Raw genomic sequence first — 21,381 nt, 5'->3', positions numbered from 1 at the left:
GTATATAGAGGATGTGTCTCCTGTGTGGTGTAGTATATAGAGGATGTGTCTTCTGTGTGGTGTAGTATATAGAGGATGTGTCTCCTGTGTGGTGTAGTATATAGAGGATGTGTCTCCTGTGTAGTGTAGTATATAGAGGATGTGTCTCCTGTGTGGTGTAGTATATAGAGGATGTGTCTCCTGTGTGGTGTAGTATATAGAGGATGTGTCTCCTGTGTGGTGTAGTATATAGAGGATGTGTCTCCTGTGTGGTGTAGTATATAGAGAATGTGTCTCCAGTGTGGTGCAGTATATAGAGGATGTGTCTCCTGTATGGTGTAGTATATAGAGGATGCGTATCCTGTGTGGTGTAGTATATAGAGGATGCGTCTCCTGTGTGGTGTAGTATATAGAGGATGTGTCTCCTGTGTGGTGTAGTATATAGAGGATGTGTCTCCTGTGTGGTGTAGTATATAGAGGATGTGTCTCCTGTGTGGTGCAGTATATAGAAAATGTGTCTCCTGTGTGGTGTAGTATATAGAGGATGTGTCTCCTGTGTGGTGCAGTATATAGAGGATGTGTCTCCTGTGTGGTGTAGTATATAGAGGATGCGTCTCCTGTGTGGTGTAGTATATAGAGGATGTGTCTCCTGTGTGGTGTAGTATATAGAGGATGTGTCTTCTGTGTGGTGTAGTATATAGAGGATGTGTCTCCTGTGTGGTGTAGTATATAGAGGATGTGTCTCCTGTGTAGTGTAGTATATAGAGGATGTGTCTCCTGTGTGGTGTAGTATATAGAGGATGTGTCTCCTGTGTGGTGTAGTATATAGAGGATGTGTCTCCTGTGTGGTGTAGTATATAGAGGATGTGTCTCCTGTGTGGTGTAGTATATAGAGAATGTGTCTCCAGTGTGGTGCAGTATATAGAGGATGTGTATCCTGTGTGGTGTAGTATATAGAGGATATCTCTCCTGTGTGGTGTAGTATATAAAGGAGGCGTCTCCTGTGTGGTGTAGTATATAGAGGATGTGTCTCCTGTGTGGTGTAGTATATAGAGGATGTGTCTCCTGTGTGGTGTAGTATATAGAGGATGTGTCTCCTGTGTAGTGTAGTATATAGAGGATGTGTCTCCTGTGTGGTGTAGTAAATAGAGGATGTGTCTCCTGTGTGGTGCAGTATATAGAGGGTGTGTCTCCTGTGTGGTGTAGTATATAGAGGATGTGTCTCCTGTGTGGTGTAGTATTTAGAGGATGTGTCTCCTGTGTGGTGTAGTATATAGAGGATATCTCTCCTGTGTGGTGTAGTATATAAAGGAGGTGTCTCCTGTGTGGTGTAGTATATAGAGGATGTGTCTCCTGTGTGGTGTAGTATATAGAGGATGTGTCTCCTGTGTAGTGTAGTATATAGAGGATGTGTCTCCTGTGTGGTGTAGTATATAGAGGATGTGTCTCCTGTGTGGTGCAGTATATAGAGGATGTGTCTCCTGTGTGGTGTAGTATATAGAGGATGTGTCTCCTGTGTGGTGTAGTATATAGAGGAGGCGTCTCCTGTGTGGTGTAGTATATAGAGGATGTTTCTCCTGTGTGGTGTAGTATATAGAGGATGTGTCTCCTGTGTGGTGTAGTATATAGAGGATGCGTCTCCTGTGTGGTGTAGTATATAGAGGATGTTTCTCCTGTGTGGTGTAGTATATAGATGATGGGTCTCCTGGGTGGTGTAGTATATAGAGGATGTGTCTCCTGTGTGGTGTAGTATATAGAGGATGTGTCTCCTGTGTGGTGTAGTATATAGAGGAGGCGTCTCCTGGGTGGTGTAGTATATAGAGGATGTGTCTCCTGTGCGGTGTAGTATATAGAGGATGTGTCTCCTGGGTGGTGTAGTATATAGAGGATGCGTCTCCTGGGTGGTGTAGTATATAGAGGATGTGTCTCCTGTGCGGTGTAGTATATAGAGGATGTGTCTCCTGGGTGGTGTAGTATATAGAGGATGCGTCTCCTGTGTGGTGTAGTATATAGAGGATATGTCTCCTGTGTGGTGTAGTATATAGAGGATATGTCTCCTGTGTAGTGTATTATATAGAGGATGTGTCTCCTGTGTGGTGTAGTAAATAGAGGATGTGTCTCCTGTGTGGTGTAGTATATAGAGGATGTTTTTTTCTGTGTGGTGTAGTATATAGAGGATGTGTCTCCTGTGTGGTGTAGTATATAGAGGATGTGTCTCCTGTGTGGTGTAGTATATAGAGGATGTGTCTCCTGTGTAGTGTAGTATATAGAGGATGTGTCTCCTGTGTGGTGCAGTAAATAGAGGATGTGTCTCCTGTGTGGTGTAGCATATAGAGGATGTTTTTTCCTGTATGGTGTAGTATATAGAGGATGCGTCTCCTGTGTGGTGTAGTTAATAGAGGATGTGTCTCCTGTGTGGTGTAGTATATAGAGGATGTGTCTCCTGTGTAGTGTAGTATATAGAGGATGTGTCTCCTGTGTGGTGTAGTATATAGAGGATGTGTCTCCTGTGTAGTGTAGTATGTAGAGGATGCGTCTCCTGTGTGGTGTAGTATATAGAGGATGTGTCTCCTGTGTAGTGTAGTATATAGAGGATGCGTCTCCTGTGTGGTGTAGTATATAGAGGATGCGTCTCCTGTGTGGTGTAGTATATAGAGGATGTGTTTCCTGTGTGGTGTAGTATATAGAGGATGGGTCTCCTGTGTGGTGTAGTATATAGAGGATGTGTCTCTTGTGTGGTGTAGTATATAGAGGATGGGTCTCCTGTGTGGTGTAGTATATAGAGGATGTGTCTCCTGTGTGGTGTAGTATATAGAGGATGTGTCTCTTGTGTGGTGTAGTATATAGAGAATGCATCTCCTGTGTGGAGGAGTATATAGAGGATGTGTCTCCTGTGTGTTGTAATATATAGAGGATGTGTCTCCTGTGTGGTGCAGTATATAGAGGGTGTGTCTCCTGTGTGGTGTAGTATATAGAGGATGTGTCTCCTGTGTGGTGTAGTATATAGAGGAGGCGTCTCCTGTGTGGTGTAGTATATAGAGGATGTGTCTCCTGTGTGGTGTAGTATATAGAGGATGTTTCTCCTGTGTGGTGTAGTATATAGAGGATGCATCTCCTGTGTGGTGTAGTATATAGAGGATGGGTTTCCTGGGTGGTGTAGTATATAGAGGATGGGTCTCCTGTGAGGTGTAGTATATAGAGGATGGGTCTCATGGGTGGTGTAGTATATAGAGGATGGGTCTCCTGTGAGGTGTAGCATATAGAGGATGTGTCTCCTGGGTGGTGTAGTATATGGAGGATGTGTTTCCTGTGTGGTGTAGTATATAGAGGATGTGTCTCCTGGGTGGTGTAGTATATAGAGGATGTTTTTTCCTGTGTGGTGTAGTATATAGAGGATGCGTCTCCTGTGTGGTGTAGTATATAGAGGATGTGTCTCCTGGGTGGTGTAGTATATAGAGGATGTTTTTTCCTGTGTGGTGTAGTATATAGAGGATGCGTATCCTGTGTGGTGTAGTATATAGAGGATGTGTCTCCTGTGTGGTGTAGTATATAGAGGATGTGTCTCCTGTGTAGTGTAGTATATAGAGGATGTGTCTCCTGTGTGGTGCAGTATATAGAGGGTGTGTCTCCTGTGTGGTGTAGTATATAGAGGATGTGTCTCCTGTGTGGTGTAGTATATAGAGGATGTAACTCCTGTTTGGTGTATTATATAGAGGATGTGTATCCCGTGTGGTGTAGTATATAGAGGATGTGTCTCCTGTGTAGTGTAGTATATAGAGGATGCGTCTCCTGTGTGGTGTATTATATAGAGGATGCGTCTCCTGTGTGGTGCAGTATATAGAGGGTGTGTCTCCAGTGTGGTGTAGTATATAGAGGATGTGTCTCCTGTGTGGTGTAGTATATAGAGGATGTGTCTCCTGTGTGGTGCAGTATATAGAGGGTGTGTCTCCAGTGTGGTGTGGTATACAGAGGATGTGTCTCCTGTGTGGTGTAGTATATAGAGGATGTGTCTCCTGTGTGGTGTATTATATAGAGGATGCCTCTCCTGTGTGGTGTAGTATATAGAGGATGCCTCTCCTGTGTGGTGTAGTATATAGAGGATGTGTCTCCTTTGTGGTGTAGTATATAGAGGATGTGTCTCCTGTGTGGTGTAGTATATAGAGGATGTGTCTCCTGTGTGGTGTAGTATATAGAGGATGCGTCTCCTGTGTGGTGTAGTATATAGAGGATGTGTCTCCTGTGTGGTGTAGTATATAGAGGATGTGTCTCCTGTGTAGTGTAGTATATAGAGGATGTGTCTCCTGTGTGGTGCAGTATATAGAGGGTGTGTCTCCTGTGTGGTGTAGTATATAGAGGATGTGTCTCCTGTGTGGTGTAGTATATAGAGGATGTAACTCCTGTTTGGTGTATTATATAGAGGATGTGTATCCCGTGTGGTGTAGTATATAGAGGATGTGTCTCCTGTGTAGTGTAGTATATAGAGGATGCGTCTCCTGTGTGGTGTATTATATAGAGGATGCGTCTCCTGTGTGGTGCAGTATATAGAGGGTGTGTCTCCAGTGTGGTGTAGTATATAGAGGATGTGTCTCCTGTGTGGTGTAGTATATAGAGGATGTGTCTCCTGTGTGGTGCAGTATATAGAGGGTGTGTCTCCAGTGTGGTGTAGTATATAGAGGATGTGTCTCCTGTGTGGTGTAGTATATAGAGGATGTGTCTCCTGTGTGGTGTATTATATAGAGGATGCCTCTCCTGTGTGGTGTAGTATATAGAGGATGCCTCTCCTGTGTGGTGTAGTATATAGAGGATGTGTCTCCTTTGTGGTGTAGTATATAGAGGATGTGTCTCCTGTGTGGTGTAGCATATGGAGGATGCGTCTCCTGTGTGGTGTAGTATATAGAGGATGTGTCTCCTGTGTGGTGTAGTATATAGAGGATGCGTCTCCTGTGTGGTGTATTATATAGAGGATGCCTCTCCTGTGTGGTGTAGTATATAGAGGATGCCTCTCCTGTGTGGTGTAGTATATAGAGGATGTGTCTCCTTTGTGGTGTAGTATATAGAGGATGTGTCTCCTGTGTGGTGTAGTATATGGAGGATGCGTCTCCTGTGTGGTGTAGTATATAGAGGATGTGTCTCCTGTGTGGTGTAGTATATAGAGGATGTGTCTCCTGTGTGGTGTAGTATATAGAGGATGTGTCTCCTGTGTGGTGCAGTATATAGAGGATGTGTCTCCTGTGGGGTGTAGTATATAGAGGATGTGTCTCCTGTGTGGTGTAGTATATAGAGGATGTGTCTCCTGTGTGGTGCAGTATATAGAGGAGGTGTCTCCTGTGTGGTGTAGTATATAGTGGATGCGTCTCCTGTGTGGTGTAGTATATAGAGGATGTGTCTCCTGTGTGGTGCAGTATATAGAGGGTGTGTCTCCTGTGTGGTGTAGTATATAGAGGATGCGTCTCCTGTGTGGTGTAGTATATAGAGGATGTGTCTCCTGTGTGGTGTAGTATATAGAGGATGTGTCTCCTGTGTGGTGTAGTATATAGAGGATGTGTCTCCTGTGTGGTGTAGTATATAGAGGATGCGTCTCCTGTGTGGTGTAGTATACAGAGGATGTGTCTCCTGTGTGGTGTAGTATATAGAGGATGCCTCTCCTGTGTGGTGTAGTATATAGAGGGTGTGTCTCCTGTGTGGTGTAGTATATAGAGGATGTGTCTCCTGTGTAGTGTAGTATATAGAGGAGGCGTCTCCTATGTGGTGTAGTATATAGAGGATGTGTCTCCTGTGTGGTGTAGTATACAGAGGATGTGTCTCCTGTGTGGTGTAGTATATAGAGGATGTGTCTCTTGTGTGGTGTAGTATATATAGAGGATGTGTCTCCTGTGTGGTGTAGTATATAGAGGATGTGTCTCCTGTGTGGTGTAGTATATAGAAGAGGCATCTCCTGTGTGGTGTAGTATATAGAGGAGGCGTCTCCTGTGTGGTGTAGTATATAGAGGATGCGTCTCCTGTGTGGTGTAGTATATAGAGGATGTGTCTCCTGTGTGGTGTAGTATATAGAGGATGCGTCTCCTGTGTGATGTAGTATATAGAGGATGTGTCTCCTGTGTGGTGTAGTATATAGAGGGTGTGTCTCCTGTGTGGTGTAGTATATAGAGGACGTGTCTCCTGTGTGGTGTAGTATATAGAGGACGTGTCTCCTGTGTGGTGTAGTATATAGAGGATGTGTCTCCTGTGTGGTGTAGTATATAGAGGATGTGTCTCCTGTGTGGTGTAGTATATAGAGGATGTGTCTCCTGTGTAGTGTAGTATATAGAGGATGTGTCTCCTGTGTGGTGTAGTATATAGAGGATGTGTCTCCTGTGTGGTGTAGTATATAGAGGATGTGTCTCCTGTGTGGTGTAGTATATAGAGGATGTGTCTCCTGTGTGGTGTAGTATATAGAGGATGTGTCTCCTGTGTGGTGTAGTATATAGAGGATGCCTCTCCTGTGTGGTGTAGTATATAGAGGGTGTGTCTCCTGTGTGGTGTAGTATATAGAGGATGTGTCTCCTGTGTGGTGTAGTATATAGAGGGTGTGTCGGCTCTCCTCCTGTATGGTGTAGTATATAGAGGATGTGTCTCCTGTGTGGTGTAGTATATAGAGGATGTGTCTCCTGTGTTGTGTAGTATATAGAGGATGTGTCTCCTGTGTTGTGTAGTATATAGAGGATGTGTATCCTGTGTGGTGTAGTATATAGAGGATGTGTCTCCTGTGTGGTGTAGCATATAGAGGATGCGTCTCCTGTGTGGTGTAGTATACAGAGGATGTGTCTCCTGTGTGGTGTAGTATATAGAGGATGCCTCTCCTGTGTGGTGTAGTATATAGAGGGTGTGACTCCTGTGTGGTGTAGTATATAGAGGATGTGTCTCCTGTGTGGTGTAGTATATAGAGGATGTGTCTCCTGTGTGGTGTAGTATATAGAGGATGTGTCTCCTGTGTAGTGTAGTATATAGAGGATGTGTCTCCTGTGTGGTGTAGTATATAGAGGATGTGTCTCCTGTGTGGTGTAGTATATAGAGGATGTGTCTCCTGTGTGGTGTAGTATATAGAGGATGTGTCTCCTGTGTGGTGTAGTATATAGAGGATGTGTCTCCTGTGTGGTGTAGTATATAGAGGATGCCTCTCCTGTGTGGTGTAGTATATAGAGGGTGTGTCTCCTGTGTGGTGTAGTATATAGAGGATGTGTCTCCTGTGTGGTGTAGTATATAGAGGGTGTGTCGGCTCTCCTCCTGTATGGTGTAGTATATAGAGGATGTGTCTCCTGTGTGGTGTAGTATATAGAGGATGTGTCTCCTGTGTTGTGTAGTATATAGAGGATGTGTCTCCTGTGTTGTGTAGTATATAGAGGATGTGTCGGCTCTCCTCCTGTATGGTGTAGTATATAGAGGATGTGTCTCCTGTGTGGTGTAGTATATAGAGGATGTGTCTCCTGTGTGGTGTAGTATATAGAGGATGTGTCTCCTGTGTAGTGTAGTATATAGAGGATGTGTCTCCTGTGTGGTGTAGTATATAGAGGATGGGTCTCCTGTGTGGTCTAGTATATAGAGGATGTGTCTCCTGTGTGGCGGAGTATATAGAGGATCCACAGTCATCACCAGGTATTGTGCATTTACAGAAACTTGTTCAAACCAGCCCAGTAGACAAAACTTTTTTTTTTTAAAGTATAATAAACAAAGTATTTTAATTTACGTTAAAATCAGATCATTGTGTATTTAGTCCATTGTTTGATGCAGATCTGCGGGAGTCTCTGCTGGGAGCAGAACAATGGGACAATTAATCCTCAATGTCATAGAAAAACCACAAGAGGAAGTTCTGTAATGTGCACTAGTGCCACCCAGTGGATATTTAGAGGTACTGCTCCCCCTGACCGAATGTGGCACAAGATGATCAGAAAAAAAAGAAAAAAACAAACAAGATTCACTGGTGGGATCAGCAGGTGCCATTTACAACAATTAGACAGAGCCCCTGAAGACTATGGCAGGATTGTCAGATCATTCATGAGGGTGTAGAAGTCTGAAGGTGAAATTTTTCTCACCTTCCAGATTGGTCTCCAAGTTGGATTTCTCATATTTACCTCTCACAGTGCCCAAGACACTAAGCCTATTCACCGTAAAGGCTATTTGCAGGGGTGAACTCTAGAAAGACAAATAGTTATATACAGGCGGTCCCCTACTTAAGTACAATCTAATGAATAAGATCAGGAAAAGAAGGGGGGGGGGGGGAGGGTTGGCTCAACCATCCACTACTTATGGTAGATAATCCCGATAATTATGATGGGGCCCCCACTCCAGAGTACCGCACCAAAACAGTGCCACAAAATAACACAATTGAAACCAAAGGCAAAAAGGCACTGATTCGATACACAATTTTAGAAATGTCAAAAATATCCTTTATTGATACAACAATACATAATGCTATTAAAAACTATTAAAAACCATGAAAACAGCGAATGTGGCCTCGCTGTGGAAGAGGTCCACAGGATACAGTGTAGTACAAGGTGGTAGGACACAGAAACAGAAAAAGTGGTCTACCAATGGGCAAGGTGGAACTATGTTATATATGTATATAAGGAGACATGGGTAGCAGAAAGCCAACAGAGTTGGTTGCCATAAACGTTGTTCATGAACAGTGCAAATGTATACAGTGAACGACTGGTACTTGGCGAATTGTATGTTTTCACACCAAGGACCCTTAATGGGGGCTACCACTCCTTACCTAGACCGTGAATATGTTCCACCGCCCGGGGAGACCAACCCCTCTGTTGGCTTTCTGCTACCCATGTCTCCTTATATACATATATAACATAGTTCCACCTTGCCCATTGGTAGACCACTTTTTCTGTTTCTGTGTCCTACCACCTTGTACTACACTGTATCCTGTGGACCTCTTCCACAGCGAGGCCACATTCGCTGTTTTCATGGTTTTTAATGGTCCCCTACTTAAGAACACTTGACTTACATACGACCCCTAGTTACAAACGGACCACTGGATATTAGTAATTTATTGTTCTCTAGTCCTAGGCTACAATAAACAGCTGTAATAGTTATCACAGGTGTCTGTAAAAAGAAAAGCACACATTTGTGTCATTTTCTCATGTGTTTTTTGCCGTCCAAATTACAACCCCGCTTTATACTTAGCGTCAGTTCTGTCACAAATGTATTTAGTTTTTTTTTTATGTTTCAATACCTATAAAACAAAAATTTAAATATTTTGAGGCCATATTCTGACATCAATATCTTATTTATACTTCCGTGTATGGAGCTTTTTATCCAATAATAAAAAAAGGGCAGATTCAGACATTTTACAGTGCTGCCTCCAAGATGTCGCCACGCCCCTATTCAGCAGAGGACGCCGCCTGAGGCATATGTATCATTATGGTCAGTGTTAAACTCCCTCTGTGATATTCAGTATTTGTGACCCCACTCCTGAGGACTATTACACTACATATACTCTTATTCCTAAAGGCCAAGACCTGCTCTCCACTCCAATATCCTATAAACCATTGTACCACCACTTCACAAGTGTTCCAAAACCTACTCACACCCACAAAACTGTTTTTACATTGCTTTTCTTTCAGGTTTCAACAGAATTATTAAAATAATAAAACTCATGGGCAGAAATGATGGTTCCCTTATCTTCATATTCTGTTGCAGAACATTTTGAGGCAATCGCTCCAATCACACGATTTCTGTAACCGCCAATGAGGCTTCAGCTCCTCTCAGCAGGGGATTTTGGCCACTTCTAATGAGTAAACTGCTCCAGGTGTCTTGGGGGTGAAGGGTTTCAGCTCCATACAAAGATGCTCAATAGGATATAGGTCCCGGAATAGCCCAATGTTTCCTCTTAGCCATTCTTGGATGGGTTTTTTTTAATCTAAGTTTTTGGGTCATTATCCTGCTACGAATCACATGACCTGTCCATGAGACCAAGCTTCCTGACACTGGACAGCACACTTCTCTCTATTCTCTCCATTGATAGCTTCGAGAATTCATTGTACCCTGCACACCCTGTGCCAGATGCAGCAAAGCCCCAGAATAGAACATCCTCCTCCATGTGTCACAGTAGGGACAGGGTTCTTTTCAAGATATGCTCCATTTATCCATCTGTGAACATAGAGCCGCCTTGCCAAAAATTCTGATTTAATTCAGTTTCCGCTTGTCCACCATAACGGCCACGTAGAGGATGCCCTTTGACATCTTGTGCGAACAGGGAGGAGAAAGGTTAAAAATCCCCTCCCGCCAGTGACAAATAACCATACCACAAAAAGAAATGCATTTATTATGTTAGCGTCACACACCAAGTGATACACGCAAAGAAGGGAGGTATAATTATATGCCGTCATGGTGGACTAGTGGAAACTGATACCAAATCTGAATTTCCCACCGCGTCCCCCATGATGGCCACCTGGAGATCAAATGAGACAATGAAACTTAGGGTGGGATGACGGACTGGAGTACTTTTCTTCCAAAGACTAAGTCCCTGGATTGTGGAATGTCCAGCCTGTAGAGTTTGGAGAAAGTGGATGGAGATGACCAAGTGGCTACTCTACATGTCTGGTTTAAAGTTGCAAAGTGAGCTCTTAAAGGGGAATTCCCCCGAAGACAGGATTCTTAAATATACTCAGGATAACAAAATAACACATTCTCTAATTCACTGTTATTAACAAAAATACAGCATTTCACAGATATAATTCCAAACTGTCTCTTTTAGTCCTGGTGTACACAATTTTGGTTGCCCCGGGATATGACCCTAAATCAGATGTCTTGGGTCAGGCAGGACACATTGCTCACCTGTTAGATGAGCTCCTCTCTCCCTCCCGCCCCCACCCTTGCATTCCAAGACAAGCTCACACACAGAGACATCCTGCCAGCAAGCAGCAGCATGAGGAGATAAAGCTACAGACAGATAAGGTCTTTATCCAGGGGAGGGAAGCACGGCAGAGCTGACAGTGTATGTTATAGCTGCAATAGCAGAGCAGAGAATATCACCTGTAATATGCATCTCATGATCTCTCACCTCTCTCTTTCTACGTCTTTCAAGTGAATGTTTAGAAGCTAAATGAAAGTGTAGATAAACCTGTACCCTGATAATCTAAGCACATTGTCAGCACACAGCATCTCACAGCACTAGAGGGATCATGAAGTGTCTGTTCAGAGTCTCTGCTCACTCTTTCACTAATCAGTGATAGGAGCTACAACAGCAATAAAATTGAGCAAAATTGTAATACAAGGGGTTAAAAATTATCTTTATTGTGTAAACGTCACTAGGGGATTGAAATGTGAAAATTTTCTTGTGAAGTTTCGAGACCACCATAGGGAGAAAGATTTCTAATAACCCTTATTCCCAGCCTATCATCCAGTATGTGAAGGTATGGTTCCTGTCTGGAGCCCCCCTAGTCTTCGGGCTGATTTTATCCAAAGGGACCTTGGTATAGGGTGTTAAGAACCAGGGTAATATCCCAGGATTAACCCATTTGTGTCTAAGCCATTTTAGACCTTTAGGACCAGGCCTGATTTTTAAAATCTGCCATGTGTCATTATAGGAGGTTATAACTTTGCGACACTTTAACATATCCGGGGGATTTTGAGATTGTTTTACCGTCACACATTGTACTTCAAAGTAATAGAAAAATTTTGATGATATCTTTTGTGTTTAGTCATGAAAAAAATTGAAATTTTGCAAAAATTTCTAAAAAATTATTCATTTTTAAAGTTCAACATTTTCTGCTTTTCAGGCAGGTAGTCATAGCACCCAAGTAACTTTATAACTAACATTTCCCGAATGTCTGCTTTATATCGGCACAGGGTTTTATGCATCCCCTCTCTTTTCTAGGTTGTTAGGAGGTTCAGAATTGTGGGTGGAATTTTTCTCATTCTTATGAAAATCAACAAAACCCTTATTTAGAGGCACCTGCTCAGGTCTAAGTGACTTTGAGAGGCCTAAATGACAGTAAAACCCATAAATCACACCATTTTAGAAGCTACACCCCTCAAATGTGTAAAAAAATCAACTTTAGAAGTGTGTTAACCCTTTAGATGCTTCACAGGGGTTAAAACAATATGGAGGTGTAATTTACAAGCTGTAATCTTTTTTAGACAATATAGTAATTTTGGCCAAAAATTAAACCGTTACAAAGTATTAAATGACAAAAAACTCCACAAAGTTTGATACCCAATTTCTCCCGAGTATAAGGATGCCCCATATGTGGTGGTGACTTCTGTATGGGCGCACGGCCGGGCATAGAAGGGCAGGAGGCGCCATGCAGAGCAGATCTGCAATGTCACATTGTACAGGATATAAAATGTTTATTTTTTGTAGTTTGGACATATAGGAGATTATTTTTTTGTGGATGAGATCCACTTTTCAGGTACATAATACAGGGGGGGGGGCTCAATAGCTAATAATCTGATTTTATTAACTCTTTCTTGGTGGTGGTTAAAAAAATCATTAATTCTTCTTTATGGTTTTCAGCATTTTTTTTCCCCCGGACGTTCACCGTACCATAAAAATAATGTGTTATCTTTATTCTATGGGTCGTCATGATTACAGCGATACCCCATTTATATGGCTTTTTATGGGTAACTTGTTTGTATATAGAACTCATTTTGTGAGAAATTTGCTTGTTTTTGCATCTCCAGGTAACAATGGGCAGAACTTTTAGATTTTATTTTGTTTACAGAGCTGGTTTAGAGCTTTATTTTTTATGGGACAAGATGTACTTTTTCTTGGTATCATGTTGGGGTAAATTTTACTTTTTGATCACTTTTTATGTGCTTTTTATGTGGTCAAAATGTGAAAATGTCATAATTTTAGTGAGTTTTTTTTTTTGTTTTTTTTTACAGCGTTCACTGTACGGGTTCAGTGACCATTTTATTGTATCGTACGGGTTGTTACGGACGTTGTGATACCCAATATGTTGTGTTTTTTTTTGGAGATTTTCACTTTTTTATGTTTTATTTGATTACTGCATGGAACGGGACTTCAGGGGACTTTTATTCTGTTTTAATATTTTTTTTTATTTCACTTTTATTTTTAAACTTTTTTTTTACGGTTTTATTTTGTCCCAGGGTGGGACATGAACAAGTGATCATTTGATCACTTGTTCATTGTAATATACTGCAATACTAATGTATTGCAGCATATTACATAGTCAGTCTATCATTCTGCACAGTGCACGATCCTAGCAGGCAGCTACTATAGGCAGCCCTGGGGTTCTTATCGGACCTCGGGGTTACCATGGTAACGATCCTAGCAGGATTGCGACTATCACGATCCCGGCTACCGCGTACCGCCGCACTTCTGAGCCCAGGCGATCGCCATGACGTGATTCTACGTCAAGGTGCGGAAAGGGGTTAAGAACCCAAGGTCAAAGTCTAGAGGTGGCAACAAATCTCTTTAACTTCCTATTGTCCTTGAAGCAGCAGTCATGGACTGCAGGTGCTTAAAGGTGGAGACTTAATCCTTAAGACTCCTTGTTGAAAGTCCATTTCTAGCCCCCTTTGAAGGAACTACTAGACCTGCAAAATATTAGGTTTATCCTGAATTATATCATGAATTACCCTTTAGGATGCATGCTACCAGATTTAGCTGATCTGGCTTGGGGTACAGAATTGGGCCCTGGAAGAGCAAGTCTTCTTCTGGTGGTAGCATAAGAGAGCCACGGGCTTCTGAAGCAGATACTAGTTCCTTTTCCTCCAGTTGAGGCGTATTATTATTATTATTATGGTTCTGTCCAGGTAGATTTTCTGCAGTATCCTTGATATCAGGGAAATTGGCGAAGAGGCATAAGCTAGTGGCTGATTCCAAGAATGGCTGAAGGCGTCTAAGATCTGATAAGGGTCTCCTATATCTAGAGAATTAAAATGCTGTCATTTGGTATTCTTCCTTGTGGCCAACAAATCTATTAGCGGATTTCCCTACATGGATATAAGGTGATTGAAGATCTCCTGTTTCACGCACCATTTATATGGAAGAGTTTCTCTGCTTAGAAAACCTTCTGTGATATTCTATGTTCCTCAGAGATGAGTTGCCTAAAGAGAGACAGTCGCTCTCTGCCCATAGAAAGATTCTTTGTGTTTGGGATAGCGGACTTGGAGACCTGGTTACCCCTTGTCTTCTGAGTTAGTACACTGTAGTGCCATTGTCCAAAATAAGGTGGTGAGCATTTTCTAGGTCAAGACCTTCTGGAACTCAGGGTTTTCCAAAACACTCGTAATTCTCTGTAGTTGGAAGACTGATTCCTGATCTGCTGTGGCCATAGACCATGCACCAGATGATCCTGGAAGGTGGATCCCCAACCCAAATGCTTGCATCAGTTTGGATCTTTATTAGAGGTTCATGATTTTAAGACACTCCCTAGGCCAGTGGTGGCGAACCTGTGGCACCCGGAGCCCTCTCTGTGGGCACCCAGAACAAAGGTCACCATTCAGGACGACGACTCCTGCAGTCACAGGCAGCCCAGGATGTGCCACGCTCAGCACTATTTTAAAGTGACTTGAAGTGCAAAAGGTGATTACAGAGCTGGATTATCATTGTAGCCCCTTCCCAGGGCCTGTGATTCATACCGTTAAGGAGACCCTAAAGGGAAGCTACCATAATAATCCAAATTTCTCCATCTTTCTACTGTATTGGCGTCTTCAGGACACCAATAAGTTCTAATCTATGACGCAGCAGGGAGCAGTAAGTTACTTTAAATTGGCATTTGGCACTGTGAAAAATATGTGGCTTTTCGTTGTAGTTTGGGCACTCAGTCTCCAAAAGATTTGCCATCACTGCCCTAGGCTAAGTTTGCTTATTGAAGCCACCAGAGAAGATCTTTGTTTACTGCTAGTGGTAGAAGGATCTTCTTTTGTAACCCTGAAGAAGTTTTGTCCCAGGAGGAGAGTTTGTCCCAGGAGGAGAGGATCCAGTTTTGAAGGATCCTTGTGTGACTCCGGCACAAGGCTATGGCTGGAATGCAAGCTGTTAGTTGGTCCAGCAACTTCATTGCATCTCCAGGGATCTTGGGATTCTTCCTGAAGGACCATATTTGACCCCGGATGTTCTTTTCCTCCATCTGTAGACAATGAATAGGTGTAGGTTTCTTAAATTTATAAGGAGACTGTTTGAGCCATTGGGTGCGTAGCTGAGCTGCATCTTCAAAAAGCAGGTCCATTTTCTTAGTCACTTTTGCCACCTGATAAGCAACATTTGGACATTTCCCAGATTTTAGAGTAATCTGGTTCTGCCATTCACAATTAGTTCTTTAAAAGTACTTATAACTGGGAACATTCTTTTACCGCTTTAAGTAATCTGTCCATCCGTTATACAGGAAATAAGTATCTGGTACAGAGTCCTGTGTTTCTGAGGTTGTATCTTGATCCAAAGGGTAGGAACAATATAGGGAGTCAGGGTCTTCAGAAACCAATAGCGGGGAAGGCAGCCTCAGCTCAGCTTTTTTTTTTAAGCAGGAAAAGGGCCCTGAGTAAGAGCTGCTAAAGACATCTTGCAGAGCTTTAATTTCTTTAGTAAATTTTCTACAAGCTGCATGGAAATGATCTAAGCTTTACGTTAGGAGCCCCATCTACAGCACAGGGTGGAGCTCTAGCCCTATAAACAGTTTGGAGACAACTGTGATGCTAAGTAGTGGACACCGCGATGTAACATGTCCCTTTGCTCACATTAAAAAAAAAAAAAAAATGGTTCCCCTGAAAATAAAGAATTCTGCTGAGGCCTATATACTCTGGCTCCCTGGACAGACTCCGCTATCGTCTAAAGTGTTTTAATTTAAAAAAAATCTTTTAAAGAAAAAAAACCTGCTCCGGAGGACTACTTCTGTAACTGGACGCCCTAGGCACAGGCCAACACATCAAGAATAGTCAGATGTGCACCTCTAGCGACCAAGATGGCAAAAAACCTGCTGTGTCATATCTTATCCCAAGGGAAATCACAGCGCCCTCAACAGTTTTGAAGAAACCTCGCTTAGTGTCCATGAATGGAAGTTTTTTTGGATCCGTATTTTAAAGGTCATGTACCACCAGGATGAAGGACTTTAACACTTAAACAGCCCCTCAGGCTCATTTGCATAAATCTTTCAACTTGGGGGTAGATCCTTTAATGACCAGAGATAAGGACATCAGGATAACACTGCTACCATATGACAATCCAGTGCTATGTGTACGAGACTTGAGTTGTGCAAACTATTAGGACACCGTTTCCCTCATCTGTGGTGCATTGCAATTCAGCAGAAGGGAAATTTACTTTCCTAAACACATAGAGCCCCCATACAGGAGTACAGACTACACACAAAGCCCGATAGAACCTGTGCACACATTCATTCATATTGCATTGCTTGTAGACCGCCACCTAATGGACAAAGTGTAACCGCAATACAGGAACTGGCTTCAGTTTTTCCCCCTTTTAACCAGAAAATGAGTTAAGGTCCATCGCTCCGCACTAAAATAAGGACACCCCAAGCGTCATCTAACGTTATATATTTATTATTGATCTGCATAGTGATTCCTCTCATCGTATCTGCGCAGTCAATATCAAAATGCACATTATGCAACGTTAAATACGTTAGAAAAACAAACGTTATTTTTTATTTAAAAAAAAAAAAATTATGTCTTTAAACCTTTTTTTATGATTATTTTTTTCCATTTATTTAAAAAAAAAATAATCCGGCACCAGATAGTGGGAGGCTGGTGCCCGCATTTAGTGAATGGCCTTCTATCCAGTGTCTTGAGGTAAATTTGGTTACACACGTACTAGCGTTGGACTGGCGGCTGGGCGTGGCGTTACCTCCGGATATTCTTTTGCGCTTGTTTTAATAACGTATCGAAATCTAGTGTCTCAAATTTACTTCTAACGGGCGCCGGGTCAAAGTCGTCGCAGTTTGAATCTGAAAAGAAAAAGAAAAAAAAAAAAAAATGAATAAAAATTATAGAATTACAGAAAAGGACACATTGTAAACACCTGTGGTTATACGCAAATTGGGTTATTTCAGGCCCCATAACAAGAACCCAGCGATCAAAATCTGATATGCCAGCCATAAAGGATGGCACAAGCGCGGTGTTACACCGTCTCCCTCTCCCAGCACTTCCCCCTCCTCTAATATCAGTGGATAAGGGGAAGTGCTCCTTCACAGTACAACTGCTTGTGAAGTTGCAGAACGGAGGGGACACTGGTAACACCCCAGGAGCATTGATTTGATTTCAGAAGGAAGGAGGCCATGGATAACAAAATACAAGATTATCAGTCACTGTGCCTGGAGCTATGAGTAATGTCCCTGGTTCATCCTCCTTGCAGCTACTTCAGGGCTCGTCACAAAACTGCTGTACAATCCTTTATAAATAAGCCCCAATGTCAGTGGGCACAGCAAACAGCTGCAAATTTAAAAGGTTTGCCCTAGTTTGTAAATGACCCCCCATTCAAAGGATTGAGAAAAATGTATAGTTGAGGGCCCCCACCGATCACCAGAATGGGAACCCCACTAATTGGTAAAGCGGCAGGAAGAGCACTTGCCCAACGACTCCATTCACGTGCCGGAGACAATGGTGTAAAAGGGTTTGCCCATCTCCGGCTAATCCCATAGAACAGTGGTGGTCACTTGTGCTGCCGCTCAACCAATTAGGGGGAATAGAACCCCAGTTCTCTGGATCACGGGAGTCTCAGTGGTTGGACCCTTAACTCTTCTCGGACCACCCGCACTAGCAGCAGGTGTCAGAGTCACCCAGAAACCTTAGAGAGGTGGTTTGTTACCGCTCCTCAGGGCATCGCGCTAAATGAGCACGATGCATAGAAGAGTGGAGCTGGCACGGACACCGGCTCTATAGACCCGGGGGGTAAAACAGAGCTGCTGGGTCAAGGTAGACCCAGTGCAGCCCTGATCAGTATCCCCAGTGAGAGGTGGTGCTTTTCCTATGTAACCGAGGCTCTTCTAGATGCTTTAGTTACAGGGGAAAGCTTGTAAAAGGAAAAAAAACCAAAAAAAAACCAAAAAAAAAAAGGTCTTTATGACCTCACGGGGGACATTAAGTAAAGCACACAAAAACATTCATAAAAATACAATGACATTTCCCCAAAAATTCTATGAATTACATGAATCCATTTTTAACCCCAAATAAAAAAACCTTTTTAACTTCTCATGTGTGTCCCGAAAAAAAAAAAACAATGCAAAAAAATTATACGAGAATCTTACGAGAATTTGCTAAAAAATACCCGGTCACTAGAGCCTTTTCAGGTCGCATCGCTAACGGGGTTAAATATCACATTGTTATCCCCGATAATGTAAATAAGGGATACAGTATTTTTTGGACTATAAGGCGCACCATCAATAAATGCCTGCTAAAACGTCTAGGTTCATATATAAGGTGCATCGGATTATAAGGCGCACCTGATTATAAGGATGAATGACCAGCAGGTGGCAGATGTGTGCACAGTTCAAGGCAGCTGTTGTCTGTAAGTAGGGTTCATATATAAGGCACACCGGACTATAAGGCGCACCATCAATAAATGCCTGCTAAAACATCTATAGGATCATATATAAGGCGCACCTGATTATAAGGATGAATGACCAGCAGGTAGCAGACCTGTGCACAGTTCAGGGCACCTGTTGTCTGTAAGTACGGTTCATATATAAGGCACACTGGACTATAAGGCGCACCTTTGATTTCTGAGGAAATCAAAGGACTTTTTGTGCTTATAGTCCAAAAAATACGGTAATTTATTAACTTTGAATAATCTGTTAAAGTGCACGGTCACATTTAAAAATCAGAAGTTTGCTCTAATTTGCAGCAGTTTCCAAATAGAGACCGATGCAGGAGACTGATGCGCATTTCACATCCTGAACCATCTACTCTGCTGCAGACCTAAAATGTTTTTGATTTTGGGGCAGATGACCACCTCAAAAGTTGATCGCCCTCCCCACCAAAAAAATAGGAATGTGAAGCAATTTGTATCCTGCTAATAGATATCCATTCATTGATATGTAAGATACGTGTGTGGACGCTCACCTAGATCTGCGTAGTTACTCTTACAGAACTGCCTCCTGCCCCCAAAGCAGAGATCGAAGGGCAACTCATCGGGAAGGCGCAGCTTGTGCCCGTTCTCTATAGCAGCAAATGCTTCTCTGGTGCAGCGATACGTCACAAAGCCGTAGTTATCACTAGGGGGAGGAGAGGACACCACATTAATACAGGGGGGCTGCAGAAAGTACAACGTAACCCCTTATGTGTAGAACATGTGATAGATTGTAAAGAAAAAAAAAACTCCTTAATGAACAAAAATCACTAATTCCACTACAGCCGATTCCCTACTTACAGACGAACCCCTCTGCCCACTGTGACCTCCGGTGAAGGTCTCTGGATGCTTTACTATAGTCCTATATTTCGTCTGAAAATTTCATCTAATATACAGTTCCGAATTCCATACAAATTCAACTTAAGCACAAACTGCCTGTACGTTAAGCAGCGATTGCTTCCATACTATTGAGTATTCCAGATGCATTACGGCATGTGTGCGGCTACATCTCTGGCCGGACATGATAAGCAGATGCTCCCGGCAGGCCTCTGTCTGACCCTGGGTCACACGGATACCCTGTAAATCCTCCTCCATGGAATACCATTAATGTACGTTACTAGTAATTACTGCAACTATGAGGTTTAGGTTACACTCTCCTTTGTCAAGTTCAGTAACTTCCGGTATTAGAGGAAAGCCCAAGTCTTTTCCCCCCTATCCATAATTCTCTCCTCAATAAATCTACCATCAAAATCGATCATTACAAACCAGGGACACTTGCAGAGGTTACAGGAAGTATGTATTCAGCCCCCTTTGACGCTTTGTTTCATTGCATCCAATTTGTAAGATCAAAAAAGTCCCCCCCCCCCCCTCAAGATGCGGTGCAGATGTAGATATTTTTGCTAACTTGTTAAGAGAAAACCTGAAATGGCACCTGGTGATAAGGATTTGTCCCCTAGTGATAAGGACCCTTGGGAAGGTGCTACAAGTTTCTCCCCCCTGGATTTGGGGATCCTCTGCCTCTTCCACTCCAGTCCCTCAGGTTGGATATGGAACGTTGGTGGAGACATTTTCCAGTCTCTCCAGAGATTCTCCATTGGGTTTAGGTCCAGGCTCTGGCTGGGCCGGTCAGGAATGGTCACAGAGATGTTCTGAAGCCTCTGCTGTGGTATTTTAGCTTGTGCTTAGGGTCATTGTCTTCTTGGAAGGTTCGGCCCAGTCTGAGGTCCAGAGCATCTGGAACAGGTTCTAATCCAGGATCTCTCTGAACTCGGCCGCATTCATCTTACCTTCCATTACACCCAGTGGTCCTGTCCACCCCATAGCCCGATGGTGCCCCCCCAGTATTGGGCACTGTCCCGCCCCCCCCAACCCCATGTGTCACTGCTGGGATTGTATTTGGCAGGTGATGAGCGGCGCCGGGTTTTCTCCACCACTTTGAACCTTTTGGTGTTAATTCTATCTTGGTCTCATCAGAGCAGAGAATCTGATTCCTCATAGTCCGGATCCTTCATGTGTCTTGCACACTGTATGCGGCTTTCTTATGTCTTGCTCTGAGGAGAAGCTTCTAGACTGTGCCATAAAGCCCCGACTGCTGGAGGCTGCAGTGATAGGTGACTCCCATCTCCCTCCTGCATCTCTGGAGCTCAGCCACAGGGATCTTAGGGTTCTTCTTTACCTCTCACCAAGCCTCTTCTCCCACGATTGCTTACTTTGGCTGAACGGCCAAGTCTAGGAACAGTTGTGGTCGTCCAAAACTTCTACCATTTAAGGATTATGGAGGCCACTGTGCTCTTAGGAACCCTGAGTGCTGCAGAAATTTTGTAACCTTGGCCAGCTCTGTGCCTTGCCCCAATTCTGTCTCTGAGCTCCTTAGACCTCATGATTCTCATGTACTGTGAGCTGTGAGATTTTGTTTAGACAGGTGTGAGCCTATCCTAATCAAGTCCAGTTTAAATGCAGATAGATTTCAAGAAACAGAACCATCTCAAGGAGGATAAGACCGAAATGGACAGCATTAATTAGCAAAAATATCAAAGGAAAAAAAAAATTTTTTTTTGATCTTACTAGTTGGCTGCAATGAAAGGTCGGTGCAATATTCATGGATAAACCTAACTAATTGTGCATCACCCAAGATGCTTGATAATGTCTTTGCTCTTTAAAGTATGAATATCCCTTCAAATAAAAGTGCGAAAGAGAACTCACCCCTCCTCTCTGAAGTGAATGGTGCACTCCTCTATCTCCCCAAAAACAGAGAAGCGGCGCCGCAGTTCGGATCTGGTCATCTGGCTGTTGATCTTGCCGATGTACACAACCCGTCTCTCCTCCTGCAATGGTGGGGACAATCATCAATGGCTCATCGTAGAATACAA

The 21,381-nt window shown here is 43.1% G+C and overlaps 1 protein-coding gene and 1 long non-coding RNA gene across 3 annotated transcripts in view; one reads left to right on the top strand and one right to left on the bottom strand.

The window, feature by feature from the left end:
• Positions 1–21,381, top strand: part of LOC140105704 (uncharacterized) — a 150,771-nt gene that overhangs the window by 124,351 nt on the left and 5,039 nt on the right. The gene's annotated exons all lie outside the window — the stretch shown is intronic.
• The window catches only part of PPRC1 (PPARG related coactivator 1), a 29,620-nt gene continuing 24,714 nt past the window's right edge, over positions 16,476–21,381 (bottom strand). Inside the window, exons 12-14 of the mRNA XM_072129729.1 lie at positions 21,215–21,336; positions 19,006–19,157; positions 16,476–16,892 (exon numbers count right to left, since the gene is read on the bottom strand). Of these exons, the coding sequence (XP_071985830.1) occupies positions 16,789–16,892; positions 19,006–19,157; positions 21,215–21,336 (378 nt within the window). The 3' untranslated portion in view covers positions 16,476–16,788. The remainder of the gene's footprint in view (positions 16,893–19,005; positions 19,158–21,214; positions 21,337–21,381) is intronic.

Source organism: Engystomops pustulosus, chromosome 11 (assembly GCF_040894005.1).
Source record: "Engystomops pustulosus chromosome 11, aEngPut4.maternal, whole genome shotgun sequence".
Classification (NCBI taxonomy): domain Eukaryota; kingdom Metazoa; phylum Chordata; class Amphibia; order Anura; family Leptodactylidae; genus Engystomops; species Engystomops pustulosus.
This window is presented reverse-complemented; position numbering and strand designations above follow the sequence as displayed.